The 24,020-nt window shown below is 33.8% G+C and overlaps 1 protein-coding gene across 2 annotated transcripts in view; it reads right to left on the bottom strand.

Moving 5' to 3' along the window:
- Nucleotides 1-6,077: 6,077 nt before the first annotated feature.
- Dph6 (diphthamine biosynthesis 6) overlaps nt 6,078-24,020 on the bottom strand; it is a 213,321-nt gene continuing 195,378 nt past the window's right edge. For both annotated transcript variants that reach the window (XM_004861510.4, XM_013078458.3), the window contains exons 8-9: nt 15,679-15,766; nt 6,078-14,432 (exon numbers count right to left, since the gene is read on the bottom strand). In XM_004861510.4, the coding sequence (XP_004861567.1) occupies nt 14,379-14,432; nt 15,679-15,766 (142 nt within the window). In that variant the 3' untranslated portion in view covers nt 6,078-14,378. The remainder of the gene's footprint in view (nt 14,433-15,678; nt 15,767-24,020) is intronic.

Here is a 24,020-nt window from a genome sequence, read left to right as displayed (position 1 = left end):
GACAGCTCGGTGTTCTTTAAATGTTTGGTATAAGTCATCAGTAAAGCCATCTGGTCCTACTCTTTTCTTGGGAGATTTTGTAGTACTGAGCTTAATCTGGTTTTGAGCTATTAATAATCCTTCCTTAATAGGAAATGAAAGGAGATGGAGTTGGGTGTTTATAGTTTGCCTTAAGTCTTTTACCTGGTGGACAGCCCAATGTCTAGTTATCCAATCTGTGACGAGGAAGTTCCTCACACAGAAAAGTTTTTGTACTGACATATGTTCTTGTTGCTTAGTACAAATTCCTTAGAAGTTTATTAGTTTGCTCAGATCTTTATTCTTTCATGATTCAAAATTTGTAGCATGTATGTTTCCAGGAATTTATTCATTTCTTCTAGGTTATCCAATTTATTGTCATATAGTTATTCATAGTAATCTTTTACAGTCTTTTCTGTGTTCCATAAACTGTAATGTTTCCCTTTCTGATTTTTAAGCCTTTTTTTTCTTAGTTTAGCTAAGGGTTTGTCACCTTTGTTGATCTTTTAGTTTTGTTGATTTTCTTTGTTTACTATTTTCTATTTTATTTCTTAGAATCTATTCTTAATTTCCTTCCTTCTGCTTTTTTTTTCTCTCATCTTTGAAGGCCCCTGAAATAGTTAGATTTTTAAGATTGTTCTTTTTAAAATGTATTTACCACTATAAATTTTACACTTAGAATTGACTTTATTATTTTATGTTTTCATATGTTCTTTTTGTATTTTTACTTGTCTTAGACATTTTCTAATTTCCTGTGTGTTTTCCTTTCCCATTAGATAATTAGCCAATGCTTGAGTGGGTTATACTCCACATAGGGATTTCCAGGTTTCCATTTACCACTGACTTCTAGTTTCATTAATTGTGGTTGGAAAAGATACTTGATATCAAGTTTTAAATTGGTCAACATCTGTTTTTAGCCTAATATGTTATCTACTACAGAGAATGTTCTATGTACATTTGCAAAAAAAAAAAGTGTATTCCGCTATTGTGGGCTGGAATTTTCTATATTTGTCTCTTAAGACCAATTATCTAAAGTGTTCAAATCCTTCATTTCTTTAAGGAAAAAGTTTGTTTGGTTGAGCTATATATCATTAAAAAGGAGACATTAGAATCAGTACTATTGTAGTGTGGCTGTCAAATTCTCCCTTTAAATTTCAATATTTGTTTTATACATTTGGATCTCTAGTGTTAGATCCATATTCAGTGTATTTATAATTGTTACAACTTACTGAATTTACTTTTATCTTTATATATGTTCATCTCATGTTTTTTGACTTAAAGTTTACTTTGATGAGTACAGTCACACTTGCTCTCTTTTAGTTACAATTTGCATGGGATATCTTTTCCTTTCTTTCCATTTTCAATCTATGTTATGAAATCTAAAATCACTTTTCCATAGTAGCATATATTTGGGTCCTGTGTTTTTGAAAATATATTTAGCTACTGTAGTTTGGAGAATTTAGTTCACTTATGTTTAATTACTGATAAATAATGACTTATTCTTGCCATTTTGTTAATTATTTCCTTTCCGTTATGTTCTCTTGTTCCTTCTTTTCTTTCTTTTATGACATGATGATTTTTTCTGGCTTGTGCTTTGGTCTGTTCACTTCAGATGTACAATACTTAATTCCTTTCTCCAGATACACACTTTAATTGTTGTCAGATTGTACTTCTTTATACATTGTATTTGACTTAACAAATTTCTGTGAAGTTATTATGTCTTCTAATTTATATGTAAAGTTTATGATCTTCTATGGTACTATTACAATATTTTTAGTTTGTCTTTATGTTTACTTTTAAAAGTGAAACTTTTATTTCTATATGCTTCTATTTTTGTTTGGTACCAGGGATCAAACCCGAGATTTTGCGCTTGTGCTTGTGAGGTAGGCAGTGGAACCACTGAGCTAAATCCCTGGTTTCTTCTACTTTCTGTTAGCCTCTTTTTCTTTCAAGTTGATTAACTCCTTATAGCACATCTTTTCAGGCAGTTGTAATGGTAATGGACTATGTCAGTTTTTGTATAAGTAAGTTTTAATATCTCCTTTAATGGACAGTTTTTCTTCAGGTATTCTTGGTTGGAAGTTTGTTTTCTGTCAGTATTTTGAGTATTATTCCATTCTCTCTTGGTCTGCAAGATTTCTAAGAAATCTGCTGACAATTCATACAGGGATTCCCTTTTATATGGCCATTCAATTTTATTTGTTGCTTTCAAAATTTGCTTTGTGAATTTTAAAACTTTAGTTACAGTGTATGTCTTCATGTAGACTTCTAGTTATATATTAGGGTATATATTCTGAGGCCACTGGGCTTCATGAACAAAATGTACCTTTCCTTTCTGAAGCCTTTAGCAACTATTTCTTTTAATAAGATTTTCCATTTTTTCTCTATCCATATAACCTACAAGAGGTGTCTTGTACTGGTACATATAGTGAATGTCCACCACTGCTAATGTGATCCAAAAAGGAGGTGTTATATTTTCCTAGTTATTTTTTCATTTCTCTTTGATCTTTCTTGCATCTTTGACACTGTATAGGATCATTTTCTTCTGCCTCAAAATCCTTACTAGTCTTTGATGTGGATCTTTTAGTATCAAATAGTCTTAGTTTTTGTTTGCAAAGTGAATTTCTCTTGAAATTTTATTAATAAAAATGTTAAACATATGTAGTTATTTTTTATAATAACCACTTATGCACTCACCATATGAAATCTACAACTGGCACTTACTGTATTTGCCACAAACCTACCCATTTATCCATTTACCACCAGCTTATATTCTTGATTCATTTCAAAATGTTTCACATATTATTTTTTATTCCTAAAGGCTTCATGCGTGTTATTAAATAGATATTTATTTCTAATGGAGAATATTTGCATATAGCAAAATGAAAAAATCATGAGTTTACCGTTAAGTGTGTCCGACAAATGATTTACTGCTGTCCTTGAATTTCCCTCCATTATTCTTGATATTTTTTGATACAGTCTTCATGGATTGCAGTTATTTTCATGTAGTAGTACATAAGATACTCCATTCTTGTTGAAATACTAGGTATTGCTTTAGTTATTACTCCTCTAAACAATTTTGGCTGTTTTTATTTTTCTATGTCTTTTGTTTACAATAGTTTTAGAATCATCTGCCTAAATAGGGATAGTTTTTATTCTAAGTTCATAAAACTTTCTTGAAACTATACATTGGTGTATTTCATCAATTTTGGAAAATTCTCAGTATTATCTTTTTGAATAATGTACATTTTCCATTTCCCCTCTACTCTCATTACATGTATTTTAGACCTTCTCAGTTTCTATGTTTTTTATCTTTTCATGTGTATTTTCTATCTTTTTCTCCATGCTTTATTCTGGTGTTTTTTGACCCCCCTTTCAGTACAGTGATTCATGCTTTGGTTTTATCTACATGCTCCTAATAAGAATCTTATTCTTTTTTCTACCATACCTCAAGCTCTCAAACCTTATAATCACTACCTACCAATGTGACAAAATGGACATGTGTTATCAAGCTCAATCTGGGGTTAAATCTGTCACTCTTAGCAGCTCAGGATTCCCAGACTGCACTTATTACCTTATATCTAACAGTAAGGTACCTTTCCCACGTGACCATGTGCTTTGATTTACTTGTCTATTTCACTCCATACAATACAAGCTCCATGAAGGTTATGATTTTTTGCTCTTAAATTTACATACCACTAATGCCTTAAACAGTGATAGGAATTCAACAAGTACACACACACAAATGTATTCAATGAATGAATTCTCTTTCATAAGAAATCACCAAACAATTTATGAAAACACAATTTTATTTCTTAAAGTAACAATGAAAATTTGCTTGGAATAGCACAACAAAGAGAATATTAAAGTAAAAAGTTAAAAGCAGAGAAGAAAAACAATTGATTTCCTATGTTTGTTATTTTCCTGTCCCAAATTCTTCCACAGATTTGGGATATAAAAACACTCTGCCATTGCTGTTTGATTTCTAAATTCTCAACATGATGGCATGTCACTGCTACCAATATACTCAAATCAATATGGAAATGAGTCAAATAGCCCTAAGCATAGGTGACTCTAATGCTTTATTAATCTGTGCCAATGATCCTTTGTAGCAGCAACAACCCAACAGTATCTACAGCCAAGTCCCACCCAAGTTCTACATTGTATCATTTAGGTTTATAGAATCAGTTTCTTAACAACAACTGAATAACATGATCTACATTATCAAGTCAGTTTTCTACTCTTCAGCCTGAGGTTAAATATGGAAAGAAACTGAGATGGGGTAGGGAAACTGCGCTGAACCAAACTGTAGCAAATATGTCATCTTTTATCTTCTTTCTTCCTTTTTCCTATGACAATATTTCTGAGGTGACGTACAGTAACAACATCCCCCATGGTGGGGCTCTTTGAGATTATGTATGCTGCCATGAATGGTGGGAGAAAATTCTGATGCAGAGCCCACGCTCCTAGGAGAGAGAAGCTGAGCCAGTCCCAGCAACTGGAAGGACACTCCCCTCCCGCAATCCCAAGCTCCTAGGGAAGAGAAGGTGAGCCAGTCCCAGAAACCAGAAGCAAGCTCCCCCACTGCCATCCCAAGCTGCTAGGGCAGAGAAGCTGAGATGGTCCCAGAACCCAGAAGGAAGCTCCCCTGCCACCATCTCAAGCTGATAGAGCAGAGAAGGTGAGCTGGTCCCAGCACCTGGCAGGAAGCTCCCCTGCTGCCATCCCAAGCTCCTAGGGCAGAGAAGGTCAGCTGGTCCCAGAACCTGGAAGGAAGCTCCCCTGCCAGCATCCCAAGCTCGTAGGGCAGAGAAGGTGAGCCAGTCCCAGCACCCGGAAGGAAGCTCCCCTGCTGCCATCCCAAGCTCCTAGGGCAGAGAAGCTGAGTTGCGTGGGTGCCAGACGCAACCCACTCCCCCCCGGTGGAAATGAGAAGATACATAAACAAGCCTCAAAAACAGACTTCCAGATCACCTGCAGTAACCCCAAAGGGAAACGAGATGGAACACTCTGACACTCAACCACCTGGACTCTCTGAACTGGCAACAAAAGAGGATCTGAGAAAAATGAAATCAGAAATAATTACACAGATAATAGCAAAGACTGTGCTCATGGTGCAAGACATGATTAATAAATCTAGAGAGGACACAGATTAAAAAATAGAGGATCTGAGGAACATGATGGAATAACAACATAGGAAACAAATGGAATCCATAAAACAGATACAAACAGATTTCCAGGAGATTAAAAACTCCATCGAAAGTCTGCACAGCAGAATGAACCAATGTGAGGATAGAATTTCAGATACAGAAGACAAGATTGCAATTAATAACCAGGAAAAGAAAAATTGCTTTAAAAGTGTAGGGGAACACGAGAAATCAAGCCAGCAGCTGCGAGACGATGCAAAGAAGAATAACATAAGACTGATTGGAGTCAATGAAGAAAGAGGAGAGAGTGCAGATGACATAAAAAACTGTTCACAGAAGTGATGGCAGAAAACTTCCCAAGGAGGGGAAAAGAACTTGACATACAGATAAGTGAGGCATATAGGACTCCAGCTAGCCTTGACCAAAAAAAATCTACACATAGGCATATAAGAGTTAGGATTCCAGAAATCCAACAGAAGAACAACATTCTACAAACAGTGAGAGAAAAGAAACAAATCACATACAAAGGAAAGTCCATCAGAATCACAGCAGACTTCTCAATGCAAACACTCAAGGCAAGAAGAGCTTGGAGTGATGTATTTCAAGCCCTAAAGGAAAACAGCCTCCAACCCAGATTGATGTACCCTGCCAAACTATCTTTCAAAACTGATGGAGAAATAAGATACTTTATGATAAAGAGCACCTCGGGAACTTCATGAATATCAAACTCACACTCCAAAAGATTTTGGACAATACCCTAGGAAAAGACAATGAGGATCACAACCTCAGGAAACCCAGCAGAATGAATCCACTGGACATGACAGATTAAATGCAAAGGGGAAGAATCCAACAAAAAGAAAAAGTCATGACAAGGGTTTTAAAACTTTTAACTTCATCTCCCTAATGAGTGTATAATTTAATCTTGTTATTGCACTGATTAGTATTTTTCTGATTCTAGAGAGTTGCACACCTTTCCATGTGCTATACTGGCTATTTATCATCTTCTTATGTCTACTTTTTAATTGGGATGTCTATAATGAGCTCTAAGAATTCTTTATATATTCTGGTCATAGGTTATATGCATTGTAAATATGGTCTAAGGACTACTTTTCATTTTAATGATGTCATTTAAAGTTCTAAAGTTTGATGGAATCTCATTTATCAGTTTTTTTCTTTTATACATCATGTCTTTTGTATCCTAGGTAGTTCTTGCCTACCCTGAATTCATAAACATTTTCCCTTATAATTTCTTCTTAAGGTTTTGTACTTTTAGGCTTTCATATTTAGGTTCATAGATCCCTTCAAATTATTTTCATGTATGGAAATAAAGGGTTGAGGTTAATTTTTTACATATGGATACCAGGTGTTCTAGTGCCGTTTGCTGGAAACACTATCTCTTCCTTGGCTCTTGAATTGAGTTTATATTCTATAAAATGTTTATGTTAAATAATCTTTCAAAACTCAGGGGACCATATATGTGTGGTTCTATTTCTAGATTCTCTGTTTTATTTCTTTCCTTATACCAACACTGCCTTGATTATTGTAGCTTTAGAAGACGTTTAGGTACTAAAAGTCTTCCAACACTGTTTTTGTTTTTTTAACTTTTCTAGGTCCTTTGTACTCCTACATAACTTTTAAATTTCAATATCCAACTCTTCATTTATAGCAAGTATACACAGACCTGAATTTTTATATATACTTTGTGTTTTCTAATCCTGCTAAATTCAAGTACAAGTTCTAGGGGCTCCTAGAGATTTCTTAGTATTTTCTCTGTAGATCATTTCATCTACATATAAAGATTTTGCTTCTGCCATACCAATCCTACCCTAGTTGTGTCATTTTATTGCCAGACTATTTTGGTTTAGGCCTATGTCTCAAAGTTTAATGGACAGATGAAGAGTAAGCATATCTGCCCTTGTTCCCCACCTTAAGGAGAAAGCATTGTATCTTCTCCATTCATATAAGGCATTCTCTCTGGAAGTATGGAGTACATGTCTTTAATCTGCTGAGAAGTTTCTGTTCTGCTTCTAGTCTCCTGATAGCTTTTACCATGAACAGCTGTAGAATTTAGTCCAATACTTTTTCTCCAACTGGTGACAGGATCATATGGCTTTTTCCTTTCCTCTGTTAAAATGATGACTTTTGGGGGTGCATCTTCCAATGCTGAACCAACACTGCCATCCCTATAACAAAACCACTTTCTACATCCTGCCAGATCTGACTTCTAGTAGTTTGTTTTGCTAAACAAATTCTATGTTCATACTTTTTTCTTCTATTATCTTTATCCAGTTTTAGGATTAGCACAATGTTGATTTCCTAAAATGAGGGGAGAAGTGTTCCTTCCTTTTTCTACTTTGTTTGATATAATTTATCAGTTAAAATGTATATGAGCCTGCTGTTGTCATATAGGTAGGTTTTCAAGCTAGGAATATACTTTCTTTAATAGGTGCTATTCCAATTTTATATTTCCTCCAGAGTTAGTTTCATTAATTTGTCTTCCAAGGTACTTCTTAGAAGTTGTCAAATTTATTTCATAACATTTTTCAAAATATGCTTTCTATATCCTTTTAAATTCTGTAAAATCTGTGGTAATGTCTCCTAAATCTTGATATTGTAATTTAAAAAATGTATAATTGGTATTGTGTAACAGGAAGAAAAGGTCTAAAGGTGCAGGGGAAGTGGGAGGGGTAGGGGAAAGGAAAAAAGGGAAAAAAATATGAGAAAAGGAAAAAAATGGAAACAAAGTCTTTGCAAATAGGTAAGGGAGGAGGGCGTGAAGGGAGGGCAAGGGAAGGGGGGTGAATAAAGAACCAAGATACATCATGTAAAGATACAAGATCTCAATGATGAATGTAACTGTATTTTATACCGAAAATGTATCAATAAACTTAATGGGGGAAAAAATTCCCATGCATAACAGGTCTGCATCCCAATATCGTCATCTTTAATACATATAATTTTCCACTAGAAGTCACAGAGGAGAGTATTTTCATTTGAGTACTATAAAAAGTTTTACAGTATGTTTATGTTACTGAGAATATGAAAATATTCTAACATTTAAATATACATTTATCTATCATACTATGCCATTCCACTGACCAGTTAATTTTCTTCATGAAATATTTTTTTAAAAATAAATGCTTACTGTGAGAAGTGACAATTACAGAAATTAAATGTTTTTACCCTTCCTCATTTCACATTTTATCAATGTCCAGTACAGACTATATTATACTGCTATTTGCAGTTTGGATTGTGCAGCATGGGGAAAACAGAGAAGGGGAAAAGGAAGGGTGTCTAAGTAACTTTTCTCTTGTTGCTGAGACAAAATACCTGATACCCAAAGTTAAAGGGGAAAGGGTTTATTTAACTCATAGTTCAGAGGTTTCAGTCCAGAATCAGCTGGCTCCAAGGCAGGGTGGCAGAGGGGCAACAGTTTGTGCTGGACAGATGGTAGCAGCAACAAGGGACCTTAACAGTATCTTTCTGCCCCTTTTATCTTATTCAGACTACTTAGGGTGGATAGCACTAGTGCCCTTAATCCTAGTGCCCTTGGGCCTACCCCCACCATGAATCAATTACTCTAGATTTAGCCATCTCTGAGAAAGCATGAGGCTTGGGTTGGGGGTCATCAAAACACAAGCCATAACAAAAGGGGCTATATATCAGTGATGAGTGAAAGGTTAAAAATGTCAATAGGTGAAAAAATAAAAGGTCCAAGTCTATTGGAATTATTTGTATAGCTGGGGTGAACAGCTAATGTTGAGGGGATTTGAGATGTATTTGTATAGGCAGGAGGTATGCACGTGGGTACAGGTGTATTTGGAGTTTGAGAGAAGCTATAGGATTGTCGTGAAGACCTGTTACTATACCTGTAGTTAGTTTTGCATGATTCCTCTAAGTCCAATTTTGTTAAAGATTACCCTGAAATGCCCTAGAATTGTACTGTTTTAAGTTACAGCATTGGTTACTTATTATCTAGGGCACATACACAGGTTCTTGTTGTATATATGTTGGATGATAGGTGGAGAGAATGAGAGGGATGACAAGGAGGTGAAAAAATCAAACGAGAAAAAAATGAAGTTAAAAAAATAGGGGTAAAAGGAGCCAAATTTTAAAGACTAAAGTAAAATAAAATAATACTAATAAATAATCAAGAACCAGGGGGAAAAAACATAATCCAGAACAAGGAAGGAAACAAAAAACAAAACCTTCCCACAGTGTTCCCTCTGTACAGAAGTTACACTCTGTGAGAATTAAAGCAGTTTCCTCTTTTTGACCACCCTATTTCCTGCCCAAAGTGGTGAGGTCTGTCCCTTTCTCTGGACTCATTTTCTGGCTGTAAACTGTGCTATGGGTGAGGCCAACTGCATGTGTCTGTCAGAGTGTCAAGATCTGATTGTTTCAATTGATCTGAAAGTTTTTTTTTAAGACCTGAATGTATGGTGTTTGTTTCACATTGTTCTGTTGCTTTTGGCTTCTCTGCATACCTGGCTTGCATGCATCTCACTTTCCATGCTGGGTAGGGAAGGTGGCACGATCATGAGTCTATTCCATCATCCAGTCAGTCACCGAAGAGCCAACTCCCTCTCTCAATCCAATCACCTCCCAAGATGGAATGGAGGGTAAGGTGCCACGACCTAGGTACAGTCCAGTATCCCAACCCCCAGACACTGAACTTTGGTCCACTTTGATTCTTTTTATTTACCTGGCCATATAAGACTATCTTTTGCTCTTGCCTCGGGAAACCTGCTTTTCTCCAGTACTAATTCAGAGACATTCTTCACTCTTCCTGTTATCCTCTTCATGGCCACTTTCTCCTCCTGAACTTGCTTCTTTAGAAATCCATTCTCATTGCCCTAATTTGAGTACTATTTCCTATAAAGCTGTTTGAATATCTAAAATAACTATATGAGGTATCATTCTGAATAGTTACAAATAAAAGTCTTGATTTTTTGGTTAAAGGTTATGCATTTTAATATGATCTTTTGGTTGATTTATGTAAAGCTTTGTATTTTTCATTTTCTCAATCCTGTCATTGTAGTGATGTATGGTATATTTTAGCATCAGGTTTGCCATAAGCAATAAAGAGTCCCAAAGAAATTTTAATTTATTTCCCTATTTTTAACCCAGAGCTTTTCATTATTCTGTTATTTTGTTTGAGACTCTATGTTTAGCTGATATCATTTTAATATTCATATAAATAATTTAAGATTTTAACTTAAAGGAAAAATTTAAGTAGAGAAATCATTTATAGAAAAGGTTTAAGGGTGGACATTGTATATAAAGTCATAATATAGATGATAACATAAAATATACACTAACAATCTCTCTTAATGTTGTATTTTACATTCTAGTTTGCTTATAGCATTTTTCTCTAATAACAAGATAAAATAAAAAAGAAAATGATTCCTAAAATGGTGTGCAACATGGAATAGAAACACGTCTCTAAGATTTGGTATTAAGAAACAAGGAAGCATGAAAATAAAGTTAAATTCAAAAGTTCTTATTGAACTTTAAGCTAATTTTTTGAACGAAGAGCTGATTCAGAGAATATGCTGATGAAAAAGGAGCTGTCCTCAAGAAATTTGCAACCTAGTAGAATGAATAACTCCTTCAACAGCTAGAATATAAAGCTGAATAAAACTTACAGAACAGAAAGAAATAATGTTAGGACAGTTCATTTCGTATGGCTAAATGCATGACAGTATTTGAGTTCAATCTTACATCAGAGGTAGGATGTAAACAGTTAAAGAAAGGGAAGAAGAGAAAGCACAGAATAAGCAAAGGCAAAGGAGGAAAGAAGCCAATGGTTCAGTATTATTAGAGCAAAAGATACATGTAGGGGGGTCCTGAGAGCAAGACTGAAAATAAATGTTATTGTAATAAGTCACATGGCCTTCAATTACTATATAACAATCTTAATTTAGAAAACAATGTAGTAATATTGTGGAATTTTGTGCAGGATACTAACACTAGAAAGGAAAATAATAGGACAGTGGAATTGAGTATGTAAAGGAGGAAAGCATGGAGTTAACAACTAAAGAATTCATACAAGTTATAACTTTTAACTGAAGAAATGTGCACGGGGATGGGTTTGAGAGATGTAACAGAACATGGTACATGAGAGATAGCTAAAGAGATGATACCAAATTCTGTGCCTGAGATACTAGTTGGGAAGCAGTTGTGCTAAATAATAAAATATGGAAAAAAATAAACTTGGAGGGGGGAATAAGTTTATTTTTGCACATAATGAGAGAGTTCTAATTGAGGCCATATATAAATTACTAAGTTATAATAATAAAAACAAAAAAAACTAAAAAATTGAACTAAATAAAAGCTCTCAGAGCTAAATAAAATAAATAGTTCTAAGAATGAAATAAGTGGTGAGATATGTTCATAAATATGGAGATTAAATATTATCGAGATGAATGTAAACACGTACTGCAAACATATACTAATAAAACATTTTAAAAAGGGTTGTTTCTTTTGAATGAAAATAATTTAGTAACAATTTTATTAGATACAATTTTAACTGTAAAATATTTTTGAGAATTCGTCTGTTGTATAAGAAAAAATGAGCAATGGAGATCAATTAAATCTTTTTTGTTTCGTTTTGTTTTTTGGTACTAGGGATCGAACTTGGGACCTTGCACTTGCGAGGCAGGTACCAAAACCACTGAGTTAAATCCCTGGCCCAATTAAATCTTAAGTACAAATTCAAAACAAGATCCAAGAAAAAAATACTGTCAATACGTCAGGTCTTCCTATCCTGATCTAGAGATTCAATGCAATTTCAATAAAAATCTGAGTAAGGTATTTTGTTGATAATAACAAAATGACTCCAACATTTATATGAGGAAGCAATAACACAATATTGAAAAATGTGCTAGAAGACAGATACTCTTTGACTTTAAAGCTTATTATAAACTTAAAATAATCAAAACTACATGGTATTTGCAAAACAAAAGACAAACATATCAAGAGAACAAAGCAAAGAGAGCAGAAATACACCATACAAATATACAAAAGAAAAGGGCAATACAGTGGAGACAAAATACTCTTCTTAATAAACAGTACTGGAACAACTATTATCTATACATAAAAAGAAAGGCCCTATACCTCTTGCAAAAATTCAAAATATATTATAATGTAAATGTAAAACACAACCACCATCAACTCCTAGAAAATAATTTAAAATCTAAATAACCTTAGGTTTTCAGATAGAAGACTAAGCAGATTAAAATTAAGAACTGCTCTGTGAAAAACACTAATGAGAAAATGAGAGAAAATATTTGCACAAAGTGTCCTACATGGTGGTCAAGCTTAATTTTGTCAACTTGACTGGCTTGGGAGCTGCCCAGGGGATTGGTAGAGCACACTTCTAGGTGCCTCTGATTGGATAATAGCGTCTTATCTTGATAATATATTTGGTTGCTTGTCCCTTCCTTTCTGGCAGTTGTGCCCTGCTCTGCTTCCTGGTTGTCATGGAACTGAACAGCTTAGTTCTGTCAAACCCTTCTACCCTGATGGTTCTGCCTTGGAATGAATCATAGATTGAATCACTGGAAATTGTTAGCTAAATTAAAGCTCCCCTCCTTTAAGTTGTGGATGTTGGCTACCGTGTCCCAGCAACATGAAAACTGACTGATACATTTAATGAAGAGCTGCTACTCAAAATGTACACAGACATTTAAAGGTCAATAATAATTTTTTTAATGGGCAAAAGATGTAAAGATAAATTTCACTGAAGAAAATATATGGATGGCATATAAACATGAAAACATGCTCAACATAAGAAATCATTAGGGGACTATAAAGTAAAATAATGAGATTAAAAAGTCCAAAACATAGATAAAATCCAATATTCATTAATTGTTGGCAAGAATGCAAAGCAGTACATCTACTATGGAAGACAATTTGACAATTTCTTTAAAAACTAGACATCTCCTTACCATTTTCTTATGATCCAGTATTCATGCTCCTTGGTATTTACACAAATGAACTGGAAATTTACATTCACAGTAAAATTTTGTACATGGATGTTTATAACAACTTTATTCATAAGTGCAAAAAATGGAAGCAACTTAGATATTCTTTGGGAACTTAATGGATAAACTTTGGTATATACAAACAATGGAATATTATTTAGCATCAAAAAGAAATGAGGTAACAGGCTATACATAGTAAGACACAGGGGAACCTAAATGCATATTAACAAGTGAAACAAGCTGATCTGAAAAGGCTATAAATTGTAAAAATTTCAACTATATGCCATTTTGCAAAATTCAATTACGGTGAGAGTAAAAAGATCAATGCAATGGTTAGCAGGGAATACAGGGAAGGGAGGGATAAAAAAGGTGGAACATATGTCATTAGATATTTGTTACAACCCATACAATATAAAATACAAGTGTGAACATAATGCAAACTACAGACTTTTGGTGATAATTCATCAAAGTAGGTTCATCAGCTGTAACAAATATACCACTCTGGCAGGATGTTGACAGTGGAGTAGGCTGTGCTTGTGCAGAGATAGGGAGCATATATATGGGAACTCCACTTTCTGCTCAATTTTGCTGTGAAACAAAATGTATTCTAGAAAAAAGTATTATTTTAAAAAAAGTTTCCTACGGTCAGCATAAGTAATATTTGAAAGTTGTATTTTTCAAATCAGTTATAAAATAACCAGTTATGATCATCATCCTGATTGTTCAATTATGTTGAAATTCTTGGATGAATATATTCAAAACAAAAATGATAAATCACTTTGGTGACAACTAGCAGAATCATTTTATTGACTAAACTAACTGCTTTTTTACCTTCATTTTCAGATGTTTCTGCATCATGACCTATATTTGGCAGGGATGTAAAAATGAAAGAAAAGGAAAAGGCACTAATGTGGCGATAAAATGTTATAGAAATGGGAGTTGGGGATAAAGGAAAAAGAAAAAGGATACATATTTTTCCCTCTATGACAGAGATCACAGCGAGATGTGTTAAAAAAGAGAAAGTGAATCTTGAGGAAGTAGGCAGTATTACTGAACGAAGTCAATGATATTTTCCCAATTAATTAACAGTTCCACTAATTTCTTCTGGAAATAACTATATTTTTCTAAGGCATAAAAATGTGGGAAAAAGCTGTTCAAAACTGACAAACTGGTATGTATTTTTTATAGAAATGATAGTTTAGTCTACAATGTTCTAAAATGCTTTTCAAGAATTGTATATAGAACTACATATTTTGTAGCTGTCAGGCACTGGAGACACCTAAAAGGAAAAAAAACAGGGAGAAAGATGCACCATATTTATTCAATGTCACTGAATATTTTACCTTAAGGATGTAACACTGCTATTTGCAATATGGACTAAGAGGACCAATGCAATGTCAAAACAAGGTAGACAGTGATGTATTCAAGTAGACTTGAACATATAATGGGAGGAATGTCTAAATATGAATTCAGTGGTTTTAATTTTCTGTGTGTTACATGGTAGAAAAGTAGAAGGGATCTAGATGTAAGTGGTTTCTTTCAGTGAGTCTGAAAAATGTTTGGATAGTGTAACTTCATTCTCTTGAGGGTTATCAGCTTTTTGGATAAAGGCCCACCAATAGTTATCTTCCAGCTGAATTCACTGAGTGATTTACAATCCTGTTCATTATTATTTTTCTGGGAAACTGGCATCAGTAAAAAATCTCTAATGTGGAAACTCTAATCTTGAGATTTTGAGGGTTCCATTATTTTCCTACTTTTGCCAAATCTTCATTAGTCCTCCTGATATTTCAGATTCCCTATCACATAAATGTAATTGTGAGTGTGCCTCAAGACTGAGGGAAAGAACACCAAACATGGAAGACTTTTCTCATGCTTTTTCTGTCACCACTCACATTTACTCACATTTCCTCACATAATTTCAGCTTTTATTTCTATGATGATAAATATATAATAGTATGTCACGGATCCATTTTTTAAATCAACAGACCTAATCTATCTTTACCTATTCAGTAAGATATCTTTAAATTGACATTTTTGCTGTATCTTGACCATCAATTTATTTAAAATAAAACTCCTTATTGCATTTTTAGCTCTCCTTCTTTCTTTTGTACCTCAGTTTACACCTTGGATATAATTACAAAAGCTTTTATTTCTATTTTTTTCCTCTTAAACTTTGTATAATGAAGATCAAATACTTATGTACAATAATCTAATTCTTGGTATCTTATCACCTAATTATTTTACATTTGGTTTTATATTGTTCTTTCTCTTCTCAGTGTTTGTTATTATTCCCTTTCAACAGATCAACAAACTCTTTAGAAATGTCTTTTGCACCATAAGGAAACTCTCAAAAATACAGTATTTGTAAAATTCTTTGTTACTGACAGAAAAGCTATAAAATCACTAGAAATAAAACCAACTGTCTTTATCCTGTCTTCTACTGTTATACAGTTATACATACATGGCCAAAGAATGTTCCTCAATTTTCTATAAAAATCAAAGTGAATCTTAGATTTACTTGCCTTGTTCTCCAAGTGTAATTCTAAAAAGCGCAGATAAGCCACTGGTGCAAATGCATCAGCTGAATGTATGACTATCTCTGAGGAATCCCTGAAACAGAAACAATTTACACTTTATTTACTATGTAAATTTGGCTGATAGAAGACACCAAAAATCCTCACTTTGTATTCATTTCCATGGGTATAAATTATGTAGCTATAAACATTTTTTTTTTTTTGGTACCGGGGATCAAACTCAGGATCTTGCGCTTGCGAGGCAGGGAGCAGAACCACTAAGCTAAATCCCCAGCCCTAAACATGTACTTTTAATAATGCAATATTTAATTGGGTAAAAGGATAAAAATACTACTTTATTAGACTATTAATATAATGAAACTTTTTATCTTTATAAGGCCACATAGTTCAACTTTCAGGTTCTCTCAAAGCTCTCTGAACAATTTTGAGACAAACTTGTTCAATTTCACTTTCACAAATCTGCTTGGCATGGGCTAAACATTAAATGTGAGTCCTTTATCTTCATTATTTTTGTCCTTTTTAAGAGGTATTCATTGAGTGTTTCACACAAAAATCTCAATTATCCTTCACAAAAGCAGTCCTGGTGATGGTTATAAGCTCTAGCTGAACTCTTCACACTGTAGTATCACTGCTATTAAAATTGATTGTCTGACATGGTAATTACCACTTTCAGGTAAAATGGTATGAACTTCTTGCTGGCATCATATGGATAAATGTAAATTAACATAACTTTTTATCAAAGATACCCTGGAAAGCACATATGAATAACTAAGATTATAAGTCCTAATAACCAATTATTTTTATTGTTGTTTATTAAGAGAGCAATAATGCTTTGCATGTCAACTAAAAATTTAAAAATAGAAATTTATTTCTACTTAATGCCTCAGGAAATAAGTTCCATTGTTTATATTAATATTGTTAGCATTTGGAACATTGCAGGTTAGGGAAAACAAATGCTTACTTTGACTCTGCCACTAATGAAAAAACATTTTTCTTTTTGGTACTGGGGATCGAACTCATGACCTTGTGCTTGCTAGGCAGGCATGGTGCCACTGAGCTACATCCCTGACTCTGAAAAAACATTCTTCTATTAACTTTTGTGGTGCAAAATCACTTAGTGACAATAGAAGAAACCTCAAAATTTGATTCTAAAATACTAAATTTTCATGATCAAAATATGTTTACTTTGTATTTGAAAGACCTAAGATTAAAAGAGCATGTTTGATGATTAAAATAAAAAACAATTTCCATTCATGTAGTATGAAATATGCATCTTGTTAATGATTAGAAAAATAACATTAAAGACGACTGATAATAAAAGGAAAGCAAAAAAAAAAAAAGAAAAGAAAGCAAAGCAACTTATAAAACAATAGAATCATTAAAGAGCCAGGATCCTGATGAAAAGACATAACTTGTCCTCACATGTGACATCAACCACCAGATGCTTCCAGGTATGCGGAGAAAAAGAAAAATAAAGTCCTTTTGCTTGCTACCACCTGCCCCCTTGGCTTGAACCCTACAAAGTTTGTTTCCTTTAATTTGTTATTTTTCCTTTTCTTCAGAGCTGCTTGCTGTGGTCAAATCTTGGCTGTGCAATAAGATTCAAGCATCACTTCTTGTTTATGATGTCACTGTTAGATTAATTTCAATTTTTCTGTTCCTGACCCCAGCCTTGGAAAACAAACTTGGGCCTAAGTGATACCTAGTGTAAGTAGCTTGGTTTTGATACCCTTAAAAATGGAGTGTATCAAAACTGTAATTAACCTGAAACAATACTATTTCAGGGGAAAGGGTTCCAGATCTTCTCTTCTCATATCAGCTATTCTCACTAAAAAGAGGATGACATAGCTTACATCCAGAATCAAAAGTACTAGAGAGAAAATATACATACATATACATAATATATATATATAATATATATGTATAACACTCTGAAGAAGACTGTGATTTTTCTGGTTCTATTAAATCCTTAACTTCTAACTAACATTATTCACTTAAAAAAAGCAAGAGTCAATTGAGAGACTAGATATGAAAGCAACAGTTTTCAGTTTCAAACAGAATAATGTAACTATTACTCTTTTTTTTTCTAAATTATCACTTAAAACTACTTCCAAGAATATCTAGTCTGTTTGCTTTATAGATTTCTCTGAGTCTTAAAAGCAGGACCTGTCTGATTTAATCTTCAAATTAAATCCGAAAGTTAATTAAATCCAACTGTGCTACACCAAAAATGCTTTGTTGGCTGCCCTCCTTTCATTTTTCCATTAATACATGTACAGCTATGACTTCTCATACAATGAGGGCTCTCTACACCAAAGGCTTACCAATATTTCCTTTCATTGCTGGGTTAGATTCACCTCTACTTACAACTTTCATATGGCAACTGAGTTTGGTCTGAGGCTCTCGTTACACTAGGCTCCTGGGTCTGTGATATCTTCCCCTACCTCTTGCCTCAAAAGAAACATTCTGGTATTATCTTTTGAGATGTGGTATTATCTTCTGAGATTATCTTTGTTCTTACCTCTCCTCTGAAAAAAACAACTGTCCTAGGTTGGGGTTGAGACACTGTTCACTTTTTCTGCTCAAACATATGATCTCTGTATTCACTAAGACAAACACAGATATTCTCTGTGGATTCACACCTACCCCCAAGATATGTCAAATGTTATTTCTATGAAGTTTGCCCTGACATCCATAGACAGTACTAATTTTCTCCTGTGTATGCTTCAGTACATTTATAGCTCTCTAACACATCTACTATACAATTTTATTTGTCTTAGTGTCTATCCCTGTCCCACCCCACCCAACATCTGCCTTACCACAGAATAAAATACCTGGTAGCCATTAGACATTTGTTAAATAAATAAATAAATAAATAAATAAATAAATAAATAAATAAATGTGTAGCCAAACTTTGTTAAATATCCTCACATTTACCTATCAACTATTGAAACAATCAGAAATTCATGGTTTCTTTTGTGTATAATTCATACACAAATGTTTATGTACACATATCCATCAGTACCACCATATAATACACCAAGAATTAAAAAGAAAGGTAATATGTCTAAAAATTAAATACAAGAAAAATAGTTCCTAAGTTCAAACAAATTCCCAAGGAATACAGAAATTGAAGTGAGAAAGCAGGTAAGGTACTTGCTTCATCCTCAAAGTGAAATGCAACTTTCCAGTGCTCTGCACTGAGCCTGTCTTGAATAGGTAGAAAATGAATGGGTAGAAAATGAACACGTAGGAAAAATGGAAAATGAGTGTAGTATTTCGACCATGGGACTTAGTCCTTCTTTGTTACTTCGTTCATTCTTGTTCTTCCATCTATTTATATAAAATAACTTTGTAGCATTAACACTATAATTTCCATTTGACTGTTCAAAGGGAAATAGAGTTGTCACAAATACATTAAAAATAAGTATTTATCAATGCAGAAAAGATGATAACTGTCATTAACAGAGCTTAAGGATTTCAGTTCTTGCTAACACACTACACACACACACCACACACACAAGCAAGAAAGTAAGTTTTTTATTTGAGAACCTACAACTGTCTTTCACTCATTCTCTTCTTTTCTTTATTTTTTTCCCATTAAGTTTATTGGCACATTTTAGGTATAAAATAATTACATCCATCATTGGGATCTTGTACCATTACATGAGTATCTTGGTTGTTATTTTTTTCCCATTCCCCTGCCTTCCCTTCACCCCCTCCATCCTTCCCTTTTTTCAAAGACTTTGTTTCCGTTTTTTTCTTTTTCTCATATTTTTTCTTTTTGCTTTTTTCCTTTCTTCTACCCCGCACTTCCCCTGCTCCATTAGACCATTTCTTCCTGTTACACAATATCAGTTATACATTTTTTAAGTTACAATATCAAGATATAAGAGACATTACCACAGATTTCACAGAATTTAAAAGGATATAGAAAGCATATTACAAAAATCTATTTTGAAATAAATTTGACAACTTCTAAGAAGTACCTTGGAAGAAAAATTAATGAAACTAACTCTGGAGGAAATATAAAATTTGAGTAGCACCTATTAAAGAAAGTATACTCTTAGCTTGAAAACCTACCTCTATGACAAGAGCAGGCTCATATACATTTTAACTGATAAATGATATCAAATAATTAAAGCAGAAAAAAGAAGGAACACTTCTCCCCTCATTTTAGGAAATCAACATTGTGCTAATCCTAAAACTGGATAAAGATAATAGAAGAAAAAAGTATGCACATAGATAGAAATTTGTTTAACAAAACAAACTATTAGAAGTCAGATCTGGCAGGATGTAGAAAGTGGTTTTGTTATAGGGATGGCAGTGTTGGTTCAGCATTGGAAGATCCACCCCCAAAAGTCATCATTTTAACAGAGGAAAGGAAAAAGCCATATGATCCTGTCACCAGTTGGAGAAAAAGTATTGGACTAAATTCTATAGCTATTCGTGGTAAAAGCTATCAGGAGACTAGAAGTAGAACAGAAATTTCTCAGCAGATTAAAGACATGTACTCCATACTTCCAGAGAGAATGCCTTATATGAATGGAGAAGATACAATGCTTTCTCCTTACAGTGGGGAACAAGGGCAGATATGCTTACTCTTTATCTGTCCATTAAACTTTGAAACCTAGGTCCCACCAAAATAGTCTGGCAATAAAATGACACAATTAGGATAGGATTGGCAAGGTAGAAGCAAACTCTTTATATGTAGATAAAATGATCATCTACAGAGAAAATACTAAGAAATCTCTAGGAGCCCCTAGAACTTGTACTTGAATTTAGCAGGATTAGAAAACACAAGGTATATATAAAAATTCAGGTCTGTGTATACTTGCTATACATGAAGAATTGGATATTGAAATTTACAAGTTATGTAGCAGTACAAAGGACTTAGAAAAGTTAAAAAAACAAAAACAGAAACAGAGTTGGAAGACGTTTAGTACCTAATTTTAAGACTTCTTCTAAAGCTACAGTAATCAAGGCAGTGTTGGTGTAAGGAAAGACATAAAGATCATTGGAATAAAACAGAGAATCTAGAAATAGAACCACACATATATGGTCCCCTGAGTTTTGAAAGATTATTTAACATTAGCATTTTACAGAATATAAACTCAATTCAAGAGCCGAGGAAGAGATAGTGTTTTCAGCAAATGGCACTAGAACACCTGGTATCCGTATATAAAAAATTAACCTCAACCCTTTATTTCCATACAAGAAAATAACCTGAAGGGATCTATGAACCTAAATATGAAAGCCTAAAAGTATAAAACTTTAAGAAGAAATTATAAGGGAAAATGTTTATGAATTTAGGGTAGGCAAGAACTACCTAGGATATAAAAGACATGATGTATAAAAGAAAAAAATTGATAAATGAGATTCCATCAAACTTTAGAACTTTAAATGACATCATTAAAATGAAAAGTAGTCCTGAAACAGATCATATTTACAATGCATATAACCTATGACCAGAATATATAAAGAATTCTTAGAGCTCATTAACAGACAACCCAATTAAAAAGTAGACATAAGAAGATGATAAATAGCCAATATAGCACAAGGAAAGGTGTGCAACTCTCTAGAATCAGAAAAATACTAATCAGTACAATAACAAGATTGAATTATACACTCATTAGGGAGATGAAGTTAAAAGTTTTAAAACCCTTGTCATGACTGTTTCTTTTTGTTGGATTCTCCCCCTTTTAATTTGTCACGCCCAATGGATTCATTCTGCTGGGTTTCCTGGGGTTGTGATCCTCATTGTCTTTTCCTAGGGTACTGTCTAAAATTTTTTGGAGTGCTGGTTTGGTATTCATGAAGTTCCTCAGGTGCTCTTTGTCATGAAAGTATCTTATTTCTCCATCAATTTTGAAAGATAGTTTGGCAGGGTACATCAATCTGGGTTGGAGGCTGTTTTCCTTTAAGGGCTTGAAATACATCACTCCAAGCTCTTCTTGCCTTGAGGGTCTGCATTGAGAAGTCTGCTGTGATTCTGATGGACTTTCCTTTGTTTGTGATTTGTTTCTTTTCTCTCACTGCTTGTAGAATTTAGTCCTTCTGTTGGATTTCTGGAATCCTAACTCTTATATGCCTATGTGTAGGTTTTTTTTGGTCAAGGCTAGCTGGAGTCCTATATGCCTCACTTATCTGTATGTCAAGTTCTTTTCCCCTCCTTGGGAAGTTTTCTGCCATCACTTCTGTGAACAGTTTTTTTATGTCATCTGCACTCTCTCCTCTTTCTTCATTGACTCCAATCAGTCTTATGTTATTCTTCTTTGCATCGTCTCGCAGCTGCTGGCTTGATTTCTCATGTTCCTTTACAATTTTAAAGCAGTTTTTCTTTTCCTGGTTATTAATTGCAATCTTGTCTTCTATATCTGAAATTCTATCCTCACATTGGTTCATTCTGCTGTGCAGACTTTCGATGGAGGTTTTAATCTCCTGGAAATCTGTTTGTATCTGTTTTATGGATTCCATTTGTTTCCTATGTTGTTATTCCATCATGTTCCTCAGATCCTCTATTTTTTAATCTGTGTCCTCTCTAGATTTATTAATCATGTCTGGCACCATGAGCAAAATCTTTGCTATTATCTGTGTAATTATTTCTGATTTCATTTTTCTCAGATCCTCTTTTGTTGCCAGTTCAGAGAGTCCAGGTGGTTGAGTGTCAGAGTGTTCCATCTCGTTTCCCTTTGGGGTTTCTGTAGGTGATCCAGAAGTCTATTTTTGAGGCTTGTTTACGTGTCTTCTCATTTCCACGGGGGGTGGTGGGGGTGTGTGCTTCTGGCACCCACGCAACTCAGCTTCTCTGCCCTAGGAGCTTGGGATGGTGGTGGGGGAGCTTCCTTCTGAGTGCTGGGACCGACTCAGCTTCTCTGCCCTATCAGCATGGGATGGTGCCAGGGGAGCCTCCTTCCTGGTGCTCTCATTCTCTTCTTTTAAATGCTAGGCTGTAATTCTTTTATATCAGTCTTTCCTACAAGATTTTTAAAATGTTAACTGGAACTTAATTCAAGCACAATGTATTTCATAATAAACTTCTAGAGCTATCTTGCTCTCTCAATTACTTCACTACACAAAAATATTGAATCTGCATTTTAAAAAATTCTTAATTAGAATGAAATAATTTTGGATGTAAAAGCTTTTCTCCTTAGAAGAGGCCTTTGCTTTTGTTTTTTTTTAAAATCAAAAACAAGTATCATTTGAATCAGACACCTAAAAAAAAATCCTAATAAATAAATACTTGTATGCTAGGTATGGCACACCAGTATTTATTATATCAAATATTGTTCTCAAAAATGAATTCTAAATTATAGGATCCATCATTATGAATGGGCTTGTTAAATAGTTACAGGGACTAAACTTGGCTTTAAATTTTATCATCTGGAAGACTATCTCTAAGTAAAACAATTTTCATTTAAATACAGTTCTGGAATGGACAATTCATGTTTACTCAGACCATCACATTTATTGTCAGGTATGACAGAATATTATTCTATTTTTAAGAGGAGAAAAGACTTTGTTCATAGTAAGAGCCTTTTTTCATTAAATCATGATATGTTCCAGCCTATAATCTCTATAGTTACAACCTAAAAGAGAAAAAGGGCAACAAAATATGTAAACAAAACCAATAAATGACAAATTAATTTAGTAATATTTAACAAATATTTTTACTGAGAGCTTAAGCATAACAAGCAGCACTGGAGGTGATGACAGCCAAAATGAGCTAAATCTTGGAAGCAGCCTATATGTCCATTTACAGCTGAATGGATAAAGAAAATGTATTTACACACAATGAAGTACTATTCTGTCATAAAGAGATAAATTTGAGACATCTGTAGGAAAATGGATGCACATTGAGACTATAGTGTTAAGTGAAATAAATCAGACAAACAAGCTTAAATATAGGCATGGTTTCTCTTACATGAGAAACCCAAATTATAAATAAAAATCCAAATAAAAGACAGATAATAGAAGTAGGGAAATAGATATTTTTGAAATAGGAAGAGGATCAAGGGACGGAAGCAGGAGAAGGAGAGAAGGCAAAAAGGATGAAAAAATCAATTGAGATGTGGCATGTACATGTACCAATTCCACAAAAGGAATGTAATCATTATGTACTACAAATATGTACTTATAAAAATTTTTTAAAAAGAAACAAATATTTAACAAAGTGAGGAAAAGTGGGAAGGCAATTTAAAGGAATCAATTAAGAAAGTTCTGAAGCTGAAAAGAAGTAAAATCTATAAAGAAAGAAGGAAAAATAACCTTACGCATCAAAATCAGATTGTAGATTAGCTGATAAATAATAATGAAAATACAGTTCCTCC

The sequence above is a fragment of the Heterocephalus glaber genome, unplaced genomic scaffold (assembly GCF_053883595.1).
Source record: "Heterocephalus glaber isolate CG9 unplaced genomic scaffold, H.glaber_assembly_v1.0 deba00000809, whole genome shotgun sequence".
NCBI lineage: Eukaryota > Metazoa > Chordata > Mammalia > Rodentia > Bathyergidae > Heterocephalus > Heterocephalus glaber.
The sequence above is the reverse complement of the archived record's forward strand: the minus strand, read 5'-3'. Positions and strand labels throughout refer to the sequence as shown.